Source organism: Dermacentor andersoni, chromosome 4, assembly GCF_023375885.2.
Source record: "Dermacentor andersoni chromosome 4, qqDerAnde1_hic_scaffold, whole genome shotgun sequence".
Lineage (NCBI taxonomy): Eukaryota > Metazoa > Arthropoda > Arachnida > Ixodida > Ixodidae > Dermacentor > Dermacentor andersoni.
In genome coordinates, this window is record NC_092817.1 from 8,615,387 (window position 1) to 8,633,113 (window position 17,727).

Here is a 17,727-nt window from a genome sequence, read left to right on the forward strand (position 1 = left end):
AGTGCAGTTGGGCCAACTGGAATAGTGCCAAAACAGGCTAGTCAGACTTTTTGTGTATCTCAGGAATCGAAAGATGAATAGGGAAAGGGCATTTGTTGTATTCCTCTGGATTCGTGGTGACGTAATTTCATCTGAACTGCCAGCAATGGCAACGAACAATGCTTCCATTTTCCCCATGCAAGAGAACAGTCCCTGAATCAGCTGGTTAATAAGTGCTTGTCCATCTGATGCTTGATGCAGATGCTCGACGTGATCTAACGCACTCTGGTCTGCTTGCAGCCTCAGGGTCAAAAAAAGGACGCAAAGCATTTTGAAGCGAGGGGAACATACAGCAACATATTCATTCTCTAGGCATAAGCTATCCATACCTTTAGAAATAATTGTTAATTGGCTAACTACTTCGCTTTAAAATTATAATAAACTTTGTCGTGTGTATATCTTTAAATATATTGTATATGTGCATGCTATTTACAGTGGAAATTTAAAACAAAGTTGAAGTGAAAGAATACGGATGAGGCAGCGGCCGCTGGTACTTCTAATGCACTTGTCCTCCTATTGTCAGGATTTGCAGAAATAAAGCAAAATATGAATTAAAATCCATGCAGGTCCACGCCAACAATGATGCAGTAAGCTATTAGCCACAATAAAATTATAAGTGAGAAGGTTGAGGCAAGTCAAAAGAAACGTCAAATGATGTGGGTGACAAAACTCTGGCAATGACACGTTAGGTGGGGGGGGGGGGGGGGTGAGGTTTTGGTATGGCTGGTTTCGGAATGGCATTTAAACAGTCCACGTCGACTTAGTATTTGCCTTTAGTGTCCCTTTAAAAGTAAGACTGTTACAGTGATTTCAACCAAACAAACAGCAGCACCTTTAGAGCATTGGAAAATGATGCCTTTCACCTTGTGGAATTCACTGCTAGTAGTAGCTTTCCTGCACTTTAATTATGAATATATATTGTGAGCTGCACTGCACACAGCAAGAATCCACATGAAAAATATTGAACCAGGGCACTCAAGACTACTACCACCAAGCCTAGTTATTGCTTAGTACCCAATGTTGTGAACACTGTCCAGATGGAAGCCAAAATAAAATAAAATAAACAAATAACTTACGTGCCAACTGCTCATTTTGGGTCACCATGAGCTGTCTGATTTCCTCGGAGCGCAAAACCTCAGGTAGCTGCTCAACAAACTCTTGTAGCTTGCTGTCTTCTTTTAGAAGCTCTTCTAGTTGGGAGTTGCTGCAGAGAAAGAGATCAAATTACTTTTTCATACCGCATGTTCCATGCAGGACAGTCCGGTGGTAGCAAAAACCCAGACAGTCATGGTGATGACTGAACTGTATTAGCAGCACATCCCTATGAGGTAGCTGCGGCACTACTACAGTGTACTAGAAGGCTTTGTAGTGGGCTCACTGGTCTATTTTTCCAATGCTCTCCACTGACGTGGCCGTTGTCACCTGCCAGTGCGCCAGCTAGAGGCACTGTAGCAGCTTCCTCCTGAACTCGCCAGTCCGCTCGCCAGTTTGTCTCGCGTGCGTTTGGCTCTTTGTGCTATGCTGCAGTGGCGGTCAGATGTCTGCGACTTAGTTGCTTGCTGCTGGCTTCTTTTCCGTGTAGTGCCTGTCTTTGCGTGTTGCCAATGTCCCAGGTAGGCGAAAATGCCTAAGCGTCATTGCAACTATTGTTCCATGCCCGGGTGCCGTACAGGGTACAGCCGCAAGAAAGGAGCACTGAAGCTGTCCTTGTTCAATGTACCGCGAGACGAAGACCGAAGAAAGCAATGGGTCGTTTGGGATGCTGCTTGGCTTCTGCAAGCTGTTCTGCTATGTTCTTGCAAGATGCACCTGACCAATGTGTTGTACTTATTACTGTAAATAAAGTGTTTATACATGCTCCGAAAAATGTTCCTTTCTTTCGGCAAAATTCGCATATCCATAATTACTGAACAAATTGGTCTCCAAGCCTGTATGCGTGCATGGCAAGTTTACTTTCCTGCAGCCGCGTAATGTACCACGGCAGTTTAACAATAAAACCCGATGCGTTACAGCAAATGGCATGACCTTTGACCCATTGCTTATGATGACACAGGCAAATTAAACTTCCCACGAAAGCGTAATGATTGCAAGAACGAACTGGGCAGACATTCAACATCATCGCGGGAACGACGTGCAATCTTTTCCATCTGCAGTGGTCCGGAGAATTGCACTTTATTCCTGACAAAGTGTCGGGTACCCTACATATAATTGCACGCTCAGCAGCGCAGAAACCGGCAGTCTACTTCGAAGTGAAATAATGTCGCCCGCTAGGCAGCCTCCGTGTCCCAGAGCTTCTGAAACGAAGCTTCAGAAGGAACCTCTTGGAGAGCCCCCTCTTGGCGGCAACATGCAACACATCAGGCTATGCCCTCCTCTCAGTCCACTACAAAGCCTTCTAGTACACCGTAATACTACAGTGAATGCCCTTCGGTCTGGGACAGGATGATCTAGTGAGGCGCCTCCTGCCTCCAAGTATAGTACCAGCATGAGTGAGCACTTGCTCATATTCCTAGACAATGGGTTGGCCACCTTTTATTCCCCACCACCAAAGCTGCACTTGTTCCCTACTGGCTGTACATATACACCCCTTTCTCTGGGATTTGTGGTGCGGTGGCAACAATGGAATAAAGACAGAATCACAACAACACATGAAAGGAGGCACCTCAGACAGCTTTAAAGCTTATACATCCACCACTGAAGTTTGATGCACCTAACTATACCACCAGGACACCAGTGAAGTACGAAGAACAGCAGTTCCTTACGATGCAGCTGATACAAAGCAACAAGGCTGCTTACCAAAGGCTGCGCCACATCAAACACCACCTTCCTTGTGACATGCATCGGTCTGAACTGGTGTTTGCATTTCGGCTGTGGGGAGCACACGCGCCCATCTTCCCCCGCGTCGTCGCGGTCGCGTCGAGAGCCGGAGAGGCGCACTACGCCCTCTCCCACTTCTCCCTCGCGACGCGTGCGCACCCTTCCTCTCCTACTTGTGGGAAGGCTGCAGACGGGTGAGGAGGACATTCCCCTTGCCAAGGTAAAAACGTACAAAACAGTGCAACCGGGGGAGACCCTCTCTCTCTGACGCCGGACCCCTAACCAGCTGGACTGGAGTACCTGCTGCAACCCGTGAGTGACCTCATTTGCCTGACTATCTCGGGCAATAAGGCCAGCCTATTATTACTTATTACAGAAAGGTTGCACCTCTGCCAATGTTCTTTATTGCTGGTAGCAATAAATGTTGTTACAGTTGACGCCGCTAATTGCCTTATTCGTTTGAATGCGACGTAACCACAATTCCCACGCTACGGGCTGGGGAGTATCACAGAGCAACTCTGTGGGGCCAGATCCGGAGCTCGCCTTCAGCCCTAGCCGCACGCAGAGTGGAAACCCCACACGGCATAGCTTGTGAATGGCGTCGCCCATGAATGTCTTACTACATTAAATGTTGCGACCTATGCAGTGTCAAAACAAACATACGAGAGTTCAACAGAATACCATCTGGTCACATAACAGGGTGTCTACCAAGTTGACATTTCCAAATTCCCTGAGTTTTCCAGGTTTTCCCTGAGCACCTTTGCAAAATTCCCTGAATGAGCCAGAACTTTGTTTTATGTCAAGACAGGCTGACACCATGTTGCCCAATGCTGTAACTATCTAGTAAGCTTGTTGAAACAAAAAAATGACTTAATCCAGTTTGAATAGTAAGGAGTAATATCTATTTTATTTAAAAAGAAAACAGAAGGAAGGTGTTAGTAAAATGCGCAGCGAAAAAAATTGTAAAACCCATTCCGAATTGAGGCGAACATTTTCAAATACGAATGAAATGGAGATGCATACATAAGTAACTATCTTTGAAGATGAGCTATTTCTATCAACTCATAGCAAGCTCATCGGTATGAGGCCTGAACTGTCATAACTAAGATTCTCTCTCAGCAGCTGGGAAGTCAACCTCAACTGTCCTGACATACTCTCAGCCCGCACACGACATCTCAGTGTTGGGTTTCACTGCTTGAAAGAGTTTATTTTGGTTTGTATGAGGGACACCTGTATCTCGGCGTCAACCAACACTTTGTTTTTTGAGCACAAGCTCCTTCAAAAAGGTGGCGGCACGCTTCCTTTCCTGTTAATTCCTCAGTGCGTCGGTCCTTTCTGTTCTCATGCTCCTTCTGCCACGCTTTCACCCCATGGATCATTTGAAGCATCTTCTTGGTCAGTTGTACAGTCAACGTCCGATTTTTCGGACTCCCTAGGGGCCGCAAAAACATCCGAAAAATCGGGCAGTCCGAAAACAATGAACGCATGTCTTTAACTGCCCTTAAAGGCTAAAATTGCCACAAGCACGTCCAAAAAAGCTTTTAAGGCCTGCCAGTACGCTTATTAGGCATATCAGTGCTCGTACTGTGACAGGAGATGGGGCTGCACGCGTGTATAATTAAGGAATACATACTGTGACGCGTGACAATTGCCCCTTCCCACGCTTGTTATGCTTCACCGCCTAACACTGCCGTACTGAGGTGAAGCTAACTTTTAAAGACTGGCATTACGCAACGCGTTGTGCTCTGCGAGCTTCGAAGATAATCGCGAGGATTACAAAGGCGGAGTAGGTGCCATTGCTGAGAGCGGCGAATTCTTTCAATGAAAAACACGGCACCGCACGGCAAGAAGCTTAACAGCGAACGTAGAAGCAGCTAGGCCTAACGTTGCTGTGGTAGTGGTTGCGGCTGCCGGCGGATCTGCGTGCGATAGTGCCGGTTCGAGGCGACGAGATAATCAAAATGGTGGCGGTGGCGGTTTTGATTAATGTCATTTCAGACCCACAGTTAGGGCAATATACACTGACACCATGGTGCCGCAAAGCCGTCCAAATTATCGGGCATGTCCGAAAAAGCGTCTGGAAAATCGGTCGTTAACTACTCTGGCAATACATCGTGCCGATGACACGGCGTCAATGACGATTCGTTGCGATTCCTCTGTTACTGGAGCCAGCATTAACACGACTTTCGTTCCCTTTCAATAAAGTTACAGTTAATTTTCCCTGATAGAAGCACAAATTCCCTGAGTTTTCCCTGAGTTTTTCCAGACTGTTCAAATTCCCTGAGAATTCCCGGTTGGTAGACACCCTGCATAAATCGCTGTTAGGCAATTTTAAATGCTTCTACTTTTGTGGTCCCAAAGCACCCAAGAGGCTATTAGAGATACTGTGGTGGATAGCTCTGGATTAATTTTGGCCAGTTGGCGTTCTTTCCTTACCCTGACCACTGAACATGAGTCACGGGTGAGCCATGAGCACCACGCCCAATTTTTAGGCTCAGCGCCCTTAGGGACTTGCTGCAGCCTGCACAACATAGCCTCAGGAGCAGACTTTCGTTTTCTTGGTAATCTATTATTATGTCATGTGGAGGTAACTTTTGCGAGATTGCAGAGATGCACACCAATAATTGCGAAGACCACAGGCACTATGATAGCTGAGCGCTCAGTTCTCACGAAAACTATGTTGGTCTTGCAATTCTGCTGCATCCTCAGACGATTGTACAAATGCTACTGTAGTAGCAGTGTGTCTAAGGATGATGTCAGATCATGAGATTTTAACTTGAATGATGCAGACCTGCAAAACCAGCCAAGACAGTCGTTAGCTGTTCAGCAGCGAGTTTTGTTTTCTTCCTTTTGATGGCTGACTGCCATATTTACACATATCTAATGCGCACCTAATTAAAAAAGAATTAGTTCAAAAATTGCCTGCACATTACAATTGGAGATGAAACTAAAACTACATCCAGGCCTTGACAACAGCCTACCTACCGTCTGAGCGGTCAGACACAGTTTCGCCTCACTTGACCGTAGGATTCTCTGGCAGTGGCAGTATAACTGGCATTTTGTCTCGTGCGGCTGCATTATAAGTGGTAAACACATACATGGAGCTTTATGGGAGGGTAAATGGGAGCTAGAAAAAGATGCATTATAGCCAGTCCTGCACTATAAGTGGTTACATCACAAGTTGCCTGAGCTGTACTGCTGAGGATGGACAAAAGGTTAGCTTGTTTAGTTTGAACACAAAAGTATGTTGCTTTGGTTAATTTGACCGCCACCAACGCCCCCTAATTGGCGAAGTGGGTAGTAAAAGCTTGGAACTACAAGAAATTCAGCAGACAGTGCTGCTGCTTCACTTGGCGACGGTGATGATGGCAGCAACCTGTCCTGCAGTTATCACGACGACTTGCACTCTGCCCTGAATGATGAGTCCTTGAGAGTATTTTTGTCAGCACCGATGACACTGTTGGGGTTTTTGTGCCACGGGCTAACAAGGTCAGTCCAGCGCCTGTGTACATCCTTTTTCATGTGTGCGTGATCCTGCCTACTTCAAGTGTGCTGCTTCATCAATATCATGATTCACCAACTAGCCCTTTATTAATTTAATTGTTTCATTTTGCCGCCATTTGTTATTTGATCATTCAGATAATTCGACCAAATGTTGCGGTCCAGCAAGGATCAAATTACTGGCAGGAGTCGACTGTCGAGAGCGCTTCTAGAGCCACACGAGAGAGAGCAATGTTATGCAAGATTGTGGGCATCCCAGTGCATGCAGTGGAGTAATCTTTGGCTTGCATATTCATGGCAGCATTGTCAACAGATTGTGAACATGTTTTTTTACCATGTTCAAGAAGTGTTGCAGTGCCCCTTTAAATAAAAGTGAGGGTGTATCCAATAGTTTTGCCTAAGAATTGTTAACTAGAAATTACTACTTGAAAAGCTGTTTAACAAAGTGAAGCACATTGCAGCTCTCATATTTTTTTTTTGTTGCTACATATGCAAAACACATTTAGGAATATTTTTCTATTATACTTTTTTTTTGTCACTCTGCCGTTAGCATGCAAATCTGTGGTCTATGTGTCACTCCCAATGATCTTACCTTAGCTTGTGGAGCTGCGGAAACTGACAAGGTGACATAGAACTCTTGAAAGGACTTGAGCAGGAACTCTGTCCCAAAAAGCAAAACACTTATGAGCATATGTGAGGCCAGCTACAAACACAGTTCATAAAAGTCTAGCAGTGTGGATAGTGCGTGGTAAAATGACCCTGACAAAATGTAATGCAAACAAAACGAGAGACAGTTTAATGATGGAAAGATAGAAATTTCAGCCTGAAGGATTCAGTACCTTACACCGAGGGAAGGGTAAAATGGGAAAGAAAGGAGAGATGGGTGACAGTTCAGATGATAACAAAACAAATGCACGATGTCACACACATGCAATATCAATGCTTTGGACTAATGAAGAGTAGGTAGCCAGCATCGTCTGCACAACCTGCATTACTTGTAATGCTGTTTTAGGTGCAGTTGCATTCAAACCAGCATGATTAACATCCAATGACACGCAAGGTAAGTTGCACTGTCTTCAGTCAAACCTCATAAATAGGAAAACACCTTCATTATATATCTGATATTCATTATAAACATGCACACCATCAATGGGGAAAAAAAAAATCACACAATGTGCAAATCCCAATGTTTTGATGAGCTGACAAGAGAAAACGGCGCACAATTAAAAATTGTGCAGCCGCTTTTGCCGATGAACGTATCCCGTAACCTGTCCATAATGGTCATCAGTAGCAGTGACATACTTTGCTGAGAAAAAGTTAGTTCTATTCAGGGATGATATTCTAAAGAACAAATAACCAAATTCTGGCGTTTTACGTGCAAAAACCACAATGTAATTATGAGGCATGCTGCAGTGCGAGATTCCGGGCTAATTTTGACCACCTGGGGTTCTTTAACGTGCACCCACTGCATGGTACATGAGCATTTTTGCATTTCGCCCCAAGTGAAATGCAGCCGCCGTGGCTGGGATTTGATCCGGTGCCTTCTGGCTTAGAACCACAATGCCAAAGCCACTATGCCACTGTGGCAGGTGGTGACGTTCTCGAACTATCCCTCCCAGTGACACTATTATGTTTGTGAGATTTTATCTCTGCACCAAACGTCCGTTAAGTAGACGGCCAAAAATGTTCCTAGCAATGTGTAAAGATAGTGAGCTTGGCACAGCACTAGAAACTCTGTCAGCTGCAACCATGTGGCGCATTCATCGCGACCGAAAACTCGACACAGTGGAAAATGCCTGTGCCACTACCAATGCGAGAGCATCTGCATGACATAAATGGCAAGGCACGTCCATTCCACGGCAACACTTCCATAGCAACACAATCGGTGAGTTCCACGATGCGCAGAGAAAAAAGAAAAATTAAGGGGTTTTACGTGACGAAATCAAAGTCTGATTATGAGGTACGCTGCAGTGGGGGACTCCAGAAATTTGAACCATCTTGGGTTCTTTAACGTGCATCTAAATCTAAGTGCACGGGTGTTTTTGCATTTTGCTCCCAACAGCGCTGTGGCCAGGATTTGATCCCGCAACCTCGTGCTTAGCAGCCCAACACCATAGCCACTGAGCAACCACGGCAGGTAGCGCAGAGGGCAATGCTAGCTGTCAGTGCTGCAGGGAATTGAGCTTTGCATCACATGACTGAACTCTTTCATTAGTGAAAGCACACGTGGCAATGCGACCCCGAAGTGCTTTTGTGGCTAGAGTGGCTACCGCTTCTACTCGCAGAGATAACCAACGACGACCACGACCACCATGAGAAAGACAACATGTCAAATCGCAGAATGGTTTGCAAAGAAAGCTTTGCTTTAAAAATTACACATGCAGATCATGTCCAGAAACTCAAGCAGTGCACCATGCGGCATCTGAAATTTCAGTTGTTATTATACATTAGCTTGAAGGGGTAAGTGGCAGTGCCATGGGAATGTATGAATAACCAAGCAGGTCTGACAGATTAGCCGACGACTGTATTTTGCATTTCTACTACCAGAACAGCACCTACAGTCAGCCACATGCAAACAAATTTTGCATCACCATAGCCGCTGCCATCCTGGATCACACATGTTCAGATTTGTTGTACAGCTGAACCCCACAATAACAAAATAGGCAGGGAAACCACAGAAATTTACTTTCGCAATAATTTTCTTGTTGCACAATGAGACAGGACAGACAAGAAATGAGCTAAAAAAATAAAGTTTACTGTCAAAATTACATTTGCCTACTTTGGTGAGCCTTGCTCAAGGCTAATCACAACTACATTGCCGAATTGCTGACAGCACAAAGTGTCCTCAATGTGCTGGTCAACGATGGCGGTGTTGGCACGAAACAGTATTCTCGGTGACTTTCACGAGAGTTTGCGAGTCTCAGCACTGGATGTGTGGGCATCTGCGAGCAACAGTATTCTTGTACTAGTTAAGGCACAGCAGTTCGCGGAAGCCCTTGAACATGGGAGAACATACCATGAAGGGGGAAAAAAATGATCATCCACCCGTCTTGTAGCACAAAGCTACAAAGGAAAGCCATAGTGGTTCCTCAAAAATAAAGCTTCACAGTTTCAAAGCTTCACAGTTTTAAAGCTTCAGTGTGGGTATGTTGGAGCAGCAGGGATGCAGCCGGCCATAAACCCGTTCCTTTTCTTGGTGCAGTTCGCTGCACTTGCATCGGGATGGACCAGTTGCTTGACAGTGACCAGCCGACTTTCTGTGATGCTTTCAGCTTTGCACTGCGCAACTGCGTTGCCGGACCAACTTCCAAACCGGAATGGCGTCATCCATATCTGATGCATTGTCAGACACCCAATGCCCTGCTTTGACATCTAATGCTCAATGCGCGATACCAGAAATGTTCATCTACGCACAAGTTCTTCTTCCTCATACTTATGCTTCACTATCGTCAGTGCCATCACACGTACCCAACTATTTAAGACGCCAGCTGCTAGCTGAACCTTCCAGCAGGCATGTTGGAGCATCAGGGATGCAGCCGGCCATATACCCGTTCCTTTTCTTGGTGCAGGTTGGTGAAGCTCCTTCTTGTTATCGTAAAAAATCGAACAATGTGTTTCTGCTGCTCCTACCATGCTCCAGTGTTTTTTACACCATTACTTCTGATTGTTTCAATGTTATCAAACTGCTAATATAGTGTGGGGACATAGAAGAAAACCCTGGACCTGATGACCTGAATTTACCACCGGAGTTAGCAGTTGTTAAAACTATTGTTGCACATGTTGACTCGCGTCATGATGAACTAATGATAATGTTTGACGACGTCAAAAAAAGTCAAGTCGCCCTAGAACAAATTGTACCTAGCATTAACACTAGACTTGCCATTGTAGAGGACTGCGTAAACAATTTAGATGAGTGCCACACTAATGGCCTGCAACAAGTAGTTGCGGACACAGTTTGCAAAGAAGGTGCCGAACTTCGGAGCAAGCTAGACAATTTTGAAGACCGCGCACGTAGGGAGAACCTAATTTTTTACGGTCTTGCTGACTCGTCAAGTGAATCCTGGGCTGAATCGGAAGAAAAAGTTAAAGCTCTTGTATGCATACCTTAGGTATGCAGTTATCATTGGACAGTATATCTCGAGCCCATAGATTAGGAGCACACGTAGCTGCTAAATGTAGACCAATAATTGTGAAATTTACAAGCTTTAAAACAAAAGATGCTATATTTTCTAATAAGGGCAAACTTAAAGGATCAAGTGCAAGCATTTCTGCAGACTTCTGCAAGGCAACCCGTAATTGCCGAAAGAAACTTACCGAGTATGACAAGGCAAGCAGACAGCCCTTTTCCTTGCCACATAATATGATGTTCTTCAACAAAAAATGTCTTCATGTACTCCTCACAAACCAATACTGTGTACGAAATTCCCCAGATTGCAGATCATTGTCCGCTTTTGTCAATCGCTTCTACGTCATGGCAGGATAACCCACCAAAGAGATAGCACAAGTCTTCCAAGAGGGGCGTGCCTACCATGAGCAACATTTTTGTCTTTACAAACATTAGAAGTGTCACTCACAAATGAGATTATTTGTATTCTATGATTGATGATTGTGCTGCAGATGTGGTTGTACTGACAGAAACTTGGCTTTCAAGTAAAATCATCGACAATAAAATTTTACACTGTCAAAATGATTATAAATTCTTTAGATCTGATCGAAGTGAAAGAAAAGGCGGTGGTGTGCTTATTGCAGTATCAAAGCATCATTTCTGTCAAGATATTCCAGTCATATCTCCACTAGAAATTGTGTGCACATGCGTTCGTTTCGGACTTCACGAAGTAATTATTTGTGCCTGTTACCGTGCACCTCAATCTTGTTCGACATTCTGTGATTCTTTATACGACGCTTTGAATAAGATTCATGTACGAAACACAAATTCTCCCCTTTTAGTTTTAGGTGATTTTAGTTTCCCAGATATTTCGTAGGATAGCAGCCATGGCTTTATTTGTACGCATACTAATGAAAGCTTAGATTTTGTTAATTTCTGTCATGATTTCAATTTAACCCATTTAGTAAAAAAACCTACACGAGTTACTACTACCTCATCAAACAAGCTAGATTTAGTCCTTACTTCAATCCCAGATGTGTTTTCAGCATTTACATTTCAGCATTTTCAGCATTTCTATTCGAGCGAGCGCCACAGCACAGCAAAATCATAAGAAATTATGCTAGAGTGAATAGCGTCGCTATTGACGCCGAAATGCAATCTTTTTGCGAATCGTTCCTGCGCTTCTACACGTATCATATTGTAGAAGAGAACTGGGCAATATATAAAACAAGAATGCTTTCCCTTATCGAGAAATATGTGCCTTTGCGTAAAATTCATTCCAAATTTCGCTCTCCTTGGTTCACTCCACTGCTCAGCCGTCTACAAAACAAGAAAAAAAGAATTTACAGAAAAGCAGTATCAAGTGATAACACTGAGCGCTGGGCAGGCACCCTTGACTTGGTTCCGACATCCCACCCTGATACAATCTCGGAGATTATGCACCTATCTGGTATAAGCTATCACTGCGTACTTGCACTTTCAATTAACATTTTAACCTCCAAACCAAATAAATCAGAAAAACTATATATGTCTACAATAACGCTAAATTTACTGCCATAAATAACGAATTACATTCAAACCCACTTATAACGATACCGGTTTTAACAATATATCGGTTATAACAATGAGAAGCTGCTGCACCGTCCACGTTTGTATGTGTTCCACGGTGAAATAACCTGCTTACTACAATGCCCCGATGCCGCATTATCGGTTATAACGATAAAATCTGGCTGCTGTGTCTCCAAGCCGAAAGGTAGTGAAATGCAAAATCCTCGAAAAGAAAGAAATGAAAACGAGAAATCCGTCTCCGTGCGCCTCTCTCCCATTGCCCTTCCACCCCTCTGAACACGAATTCATAGCACTGCATAATTTTCAAAAGTTAACAGGGAGTGGCAAACACCCGAGTTTATTTGGTGCACATTCGCCACTTTCTTTAGTTTATGGGTTACCTTGTGAACATATGGTATTAGTACATGAAAAGGTCTCTTTTCTTTTTCCTGCTTTTTTTTTATTTTTCTTCCTGAGCGCCTTGTTTTTGCAGGAGTGTTTTACACAGATCTCTGATGATAGAAGGTGGGTACCTGGCTGTTTTTAGGCGTTCTGTCTGCTGTAGAAGGCTATTTATCATTTGGTGCTCACATGATTTGTTCGCTGTAGCTTGAATACAGGAGATGGCTATTCCCCTTTTCACGTTTTGGACGAGCACTGTCATAGGGAAGCATGCCTTTCTTAGACCTAGGTTGGTAAGCGCAGCAAACATAGTGATTTGAAGAAAAGAAAGAATAATATTTAAGAATTGAATGTTAGTTTTATTCGGTAATTCAAAGGTGAACTTTAGTCCCCTACCGTGCATACTAAAAATTCTCAGACTATCTTTAACTTCTTCGTCAAAGCAATAACTAGGTCACTGCTTTAGAAGAACCAGTTAGTCATCCACGTAGCAATAAATGCGCATAACTGGGGAGTCAACTAAAGCATTGCAAATGTATTTGTCAATGCTAGCTAAAAATATATCGCTAAGCAAGGGTGCGATGGATGAACCGATACAAATACTGGTGCGTTGTATATAAAGATTTCCGTCATGATTGATGGCTGTTGACTGAAGATAAAATTCTAAGAGCGTTACGAAATTGTCAACATTTATGCCTACTGAGTTTTGAAATTCTTGTTCACCTGTTTCATTGATCATTTCACATACGCAACCAGCATAACATTACAAGGATGTGAATGAAACATATCTTCCACATTGACAGAAAACCCGTTGATGCCATTCAAATTTGCACCACAAGGTCCCCCCCCCCTCAGTTCGCTCACAAATTCTTCTTAATGACAGATCTAGGCAGCATAAAAACAATGTAAAAAACAGGTACGGTAGTCATTTAGCTGCGCATTGCAATAAATGCTCATCTGTACCCCAATGTTCCATGACACCAGGTTTCTGAAGCACACAAAGAGCAAAAAAGAAAGAGAAATTGTAGAAGCTTACTACATTACCAAAGCAGGAGATAAATGCATTAGCACAGCATCACTCAGCATAATAAAACATGAGATAAAATTTTTAGATAAGCACATCTACTTGTAGACAATACGCATGTGTTTCAGTCTTCTGGTTATTGTTGTTGTTTCTTGACATGTTATAAAAGCTAGGTGTTTCTTCAATCAATTTTCCAACTGGCAGTACAGCGTTTGTCCTGTTGTGTGTGTTTTCGATTGTTGTCTTCATCTTCTTCGTGCTGCTTCAAGTTTTACTCAAGATGAACGAACTTGCCTAAATCAAGTTATTGGTGTATTTAGTTAGACAATTCAAAGGAATTTCTCATGTTTACCAGTGGACTGTCAGTACTTATATCTTGTAAAGAGATTACATTTTGCAATCAATTTGGTGTACTAATACATTCAGCAATAATACTTACCTGTGTTATCCAGCAGAAACTAAAAACTACTGCTCTCTGTAAACCAACAAATTGAAGTTGTCAATACGAGTCAAGTAGAAACTAGTAGTACCACCATCTTTCAAGAAGAGCAGCTTATGGTTCCCTAGCAGGCTGAAATGGCTCTTGCAAGCAGCTGGTCGGCAGAAAACAGTAGTTTTTACCCGCCGTGGTTGCTCAGTGGCTATGGTATTAGGCTGCTGAGGCCGAGGTCGCGGGATCGAATCCCGGCCACGGCGGCCGCATTTCGATGGGGGCGAAATGCGAAAACACCTGTGTACTTAGATTTAGGTGCACGTTAAAGAACCCCAGGTGGTCGACATTTCCGGAGTCCTCCAATACGGCATGCCTCATAATCAGAAAGTGGTTTTGGCACGTAAAACCCCATAATTCTAATACAGCAGTTTTTATTTCTAGTGCTTGAACCACTGCTAAATTCATCACGAAATGATCCAAGCTGCAAATTGTAGTGTTTATGAGCGCTCCGAGTGTGAGCAAGCCAGCAGCAAATGCACAGGACCCGATAGGGGAACATCCCATCTCACCAAAGTTGCAGAAGGGATCTTCGGCTCTCCAAAACCTGAGGGTCCGGTTAGCAGTGGTGGCAATGAAAATGTGGCATTGGTCCTGAAAACACAAGAACTTGGGCTCAGGTTTCAGCCACTGCTGTCACATCAGGATGAAAATCTTAGGACAATGGATTGGCAATGGAAAGCAGGATCCTAATGGTTGGCTCTACTTCAGATGGCCAAAAGCCCCAGTATTTGAAACTTTTAGATTCCAATTTCAGCACCATTAGATACTCAAAATGAAACCTGGACTACTTTAATCACATTCTTCTGTGCTCTGCTGAATGGCCAATTACGGAGGGAATGCACAGAGAGCACCACTCATATTATCAATGAAGCATAAAATGAATCTGGAATATAACGTAAACATAATCACAGTGTCGTTCCAGTCCATATTTTAGGATTATGATCTGCTAGAAATGTTTCCAGGATGTAACATCCACACAATTTTTTTCAAAATTGAGGAATTTCACTAACGCTTAACTAGCGATATATTTCTCCGTTTTTATTTTAATGCTTTAAGTAAACACTTGTCAAGCTGCCAGTCATTAGAGTGTGCCACCTACACCAATGACCCAATTTTTTTGAGCAAGACATTCTTACAGCGCCAGGTGCCCCACAACAAATTTTTTTTTAGTCACGTTGTCTACTGCACGTGGGGCACGAGGGCATACAGCAAACCTGACTACTAGCTTAAAAGCAATTGCTTCCGACAGTGATTGATGGGTATCAATGTCACAAAGCAACATCTGCACTATGAGATAAGCCTTAGGAGAGGGCTCTATATTAGTTCTGAGCACCTGGGTTTACTATGCACTACATAAAGTGCCCGAGCACCTCCACATGCCGTCCCCACCTACCGCTTCCAAGGTTGTGCAGTACAGTAAAGTTTAGCAAAGTGAAACTGACAACAGGATAATGTATTAACATAACAAAGGTATAGTGCACAGAGCAAAAGCGTTGTGGTGACCTTGAAAGTCACAGGGGCAAAGAGGAATTATCAGCATAAGATAAGCAATAGATGGACACAGTAAATCCCCGAATAAAAGCAATCACCTAGCAGTAGTACTGAGTTTAGGTGGGTGGTTCTGGAACTCCATCAGAATCCCTTGTATTATTCTTCCAAGGTCTGTATGCATGGAAAACTGCAAAAGAGAAAATGCTAGCATATTGGCAGATTTTCTACCACGAGTTATGGCTTGTTTAGCGACAAATATGTGTTTTTAGGAGACAGCAAATTGCACATGAATGTTTTTTTATAGAAATATACTTGGCCGATTCCCAAGAATAATCAACAATTTCTAGCAGTGCGTTTTAGCAGAATTGTCCCCTTAGCAGAACATTATCGGAGTTGGAGCATCTGGCGTACGTAATATGGAAAACCCAGCTGCAATAAAACAACAGCTCACATGGAAAACTGCCAACACATAAAGTAAAGGCAGTAAGACCCTCGGAAACTACATTTCAGCCTGTATAAAAGACAAAGCTTGCAATACTTTTCTGTTGCAGCACAAACAACAAATCCTAATGTGCTGACACTGAATTTGAACTTCTATTGTTTTACAGGGCCCCTCACCAGGCCTCACTGCAAACTTAAGTGATACACTAGCAGTTCTAAAACGCTGTCTCGGGATCATCTTACCGAAATAATTTTTCAGATCAATCTCTTGTTGGAGGACATAGAAGAAATTGAATGCTTTAATACCATAAATGCTAAGATGTCAGCACTGCTGCCACAAGAGACACTCTCTCCCTTCGCTTCAAATAGCATCCGCAAGTGACATTCCTTCCCCACCTTCTCGCATACTGGAACCAAGGGACCACGTCGGGTTCACGTGATGAGCCCTGCCTCCCTTTTTTCTTCTCTTCAATTTTTGCTGCACTGAAAATTTCCAGTGCCAACACTGCACACTCCACACTGGATGATTTACTAATGTGCCATGGTGAGCCATGTTACTAGGACTGCATTTTATGTCGCAGCATTTGTATGCGCTACCTCGACACCTTTGGCTGAGATCAGAGCTTCCTCAAGAATGAGGACTTGTGGTGCGTGGTTTTAAATTTCAGCTGTTTCCGCGGCATGTGGCGCTCAACACTTTGGAAACACCATCGTCAGCACGTTAAGCATGCACTGTGCTCGACTGTTTAAAATGTCCAAACCTGGTGAGGGGCCTCTTAAAGGAGTGATGCAGGTCACAAGATAGCATTTTTCTCCTAGAAATTTTGATTGCTAAGTTATTTAGCGCATATCACTAAATAATCCATTGTAGTCCCAGTAGCTAAAAAAGTACCACAGTGGTGCACACATTGGCCACATTGAGACACCTGCGTTGATCAGTACAAGCGCTGTTAATCCCTCCTTTGTTTTGGGGAGGCAGACAAGCTTTACTATCGCAATAGTGCCATTGAGTAATCTATTTAGCAGAAGAGTAAAAAGTAAAATAACACAAGGCACTCTTTTCAAGCATTCCTGCTGAATCATTCAGTTGTCTATTTTTTTTCTCTGTAGTTTCAGACTATTGTATATTCAAGGCCAAAATATGTGCTGCACTTAACATAATAAATGTCAAGTTATTTTTGCATGCACACGCATAGGGATGCATTTGGTGTAATTATCCATAGTTTGTTGTAATTGGTAGGCTCTATAAATGTGCTAGCTGCTTTATAAAGCATTTAGCATTAAAATTTTCGTTTCCAAGTATCAAGGTATGATAGAACTACGCTTAATCGCACTGTGTGACCTCCAAAAAAATTTTTAAATATTTTTGATCTCTCTCTGAAAGTTGGTACCATGTTGCTATCGCTGTGTAATCAAGTCATATTATCTTTTATCTGACAGTTCAAAATGGACACAAAGTGCAGCGCAGCTTTATGAGCAACATAGCAGCAACCCCTGCGCATGCCAGTCGACCATCTCGTACAGTGGCAAACTGTTCTTTCCAATTTGCACTCCTTGACACTTCATTGCATTCAGCATCGAATTCCATGTGATCAGCTAAATGAATGAAATTACAATGAGCTTCAACATTATCTTTGAAATATTTAGTGGGTATTTTTCACTGTTCCGCACAGGTGCGTTCACTCTATCTAACAGTGCAAATCCTTTAGCTGCTATGAGCCACACATTTCTTTGGCTTCAGTGGCTGCACTCAAATATTGAGAAACAGAAAGCTCACTGTGCAGTTCCAACTGTGGAAAAGTGCTGAAATGAGACCGCGCACTTTGTGCACATAATTTGCTGCACCTTCAACACAGATGACGAAAC

At 43.3% G+C, this 17,727-nt stretch overlaps 1 protein-coding gene across 1 annotated transcript in view; it reads right to left on the bottom strand.

The window, feature by feature from the left end:
• LOC126535945 (vacuolar protein sorting-associated protein 37A-like) overlaps window positions 1-17,727 on the bottom strand; it is a 32,144-nt gene that overhangs the window by 13,497 nt on the left and 920 nt on the right. The window contains exons 4-7 of the mRNA XM_050182810.3: window positions 15,519-15,607; window positions 14,439-14,520; window positions 6,950-7,017; window positions 1,116-1,243 (exon numbers count right to left, since the gene is read on the bottom strand). Of these exons, the coding sequence (XP_050038767.2) occupies window positions 1,116-1,243; window positions 6,950-7,017; window positions 14,439-14,520; window positions 15,519-15,607 (367 nt within the window). The remainder of the gene's footprint in view (window positions 1-1,115; window positions 1,244-6,949; window positions 7,018-14,438; window positions 14,521-15,518; window positions 15,608-17,727) is intronic.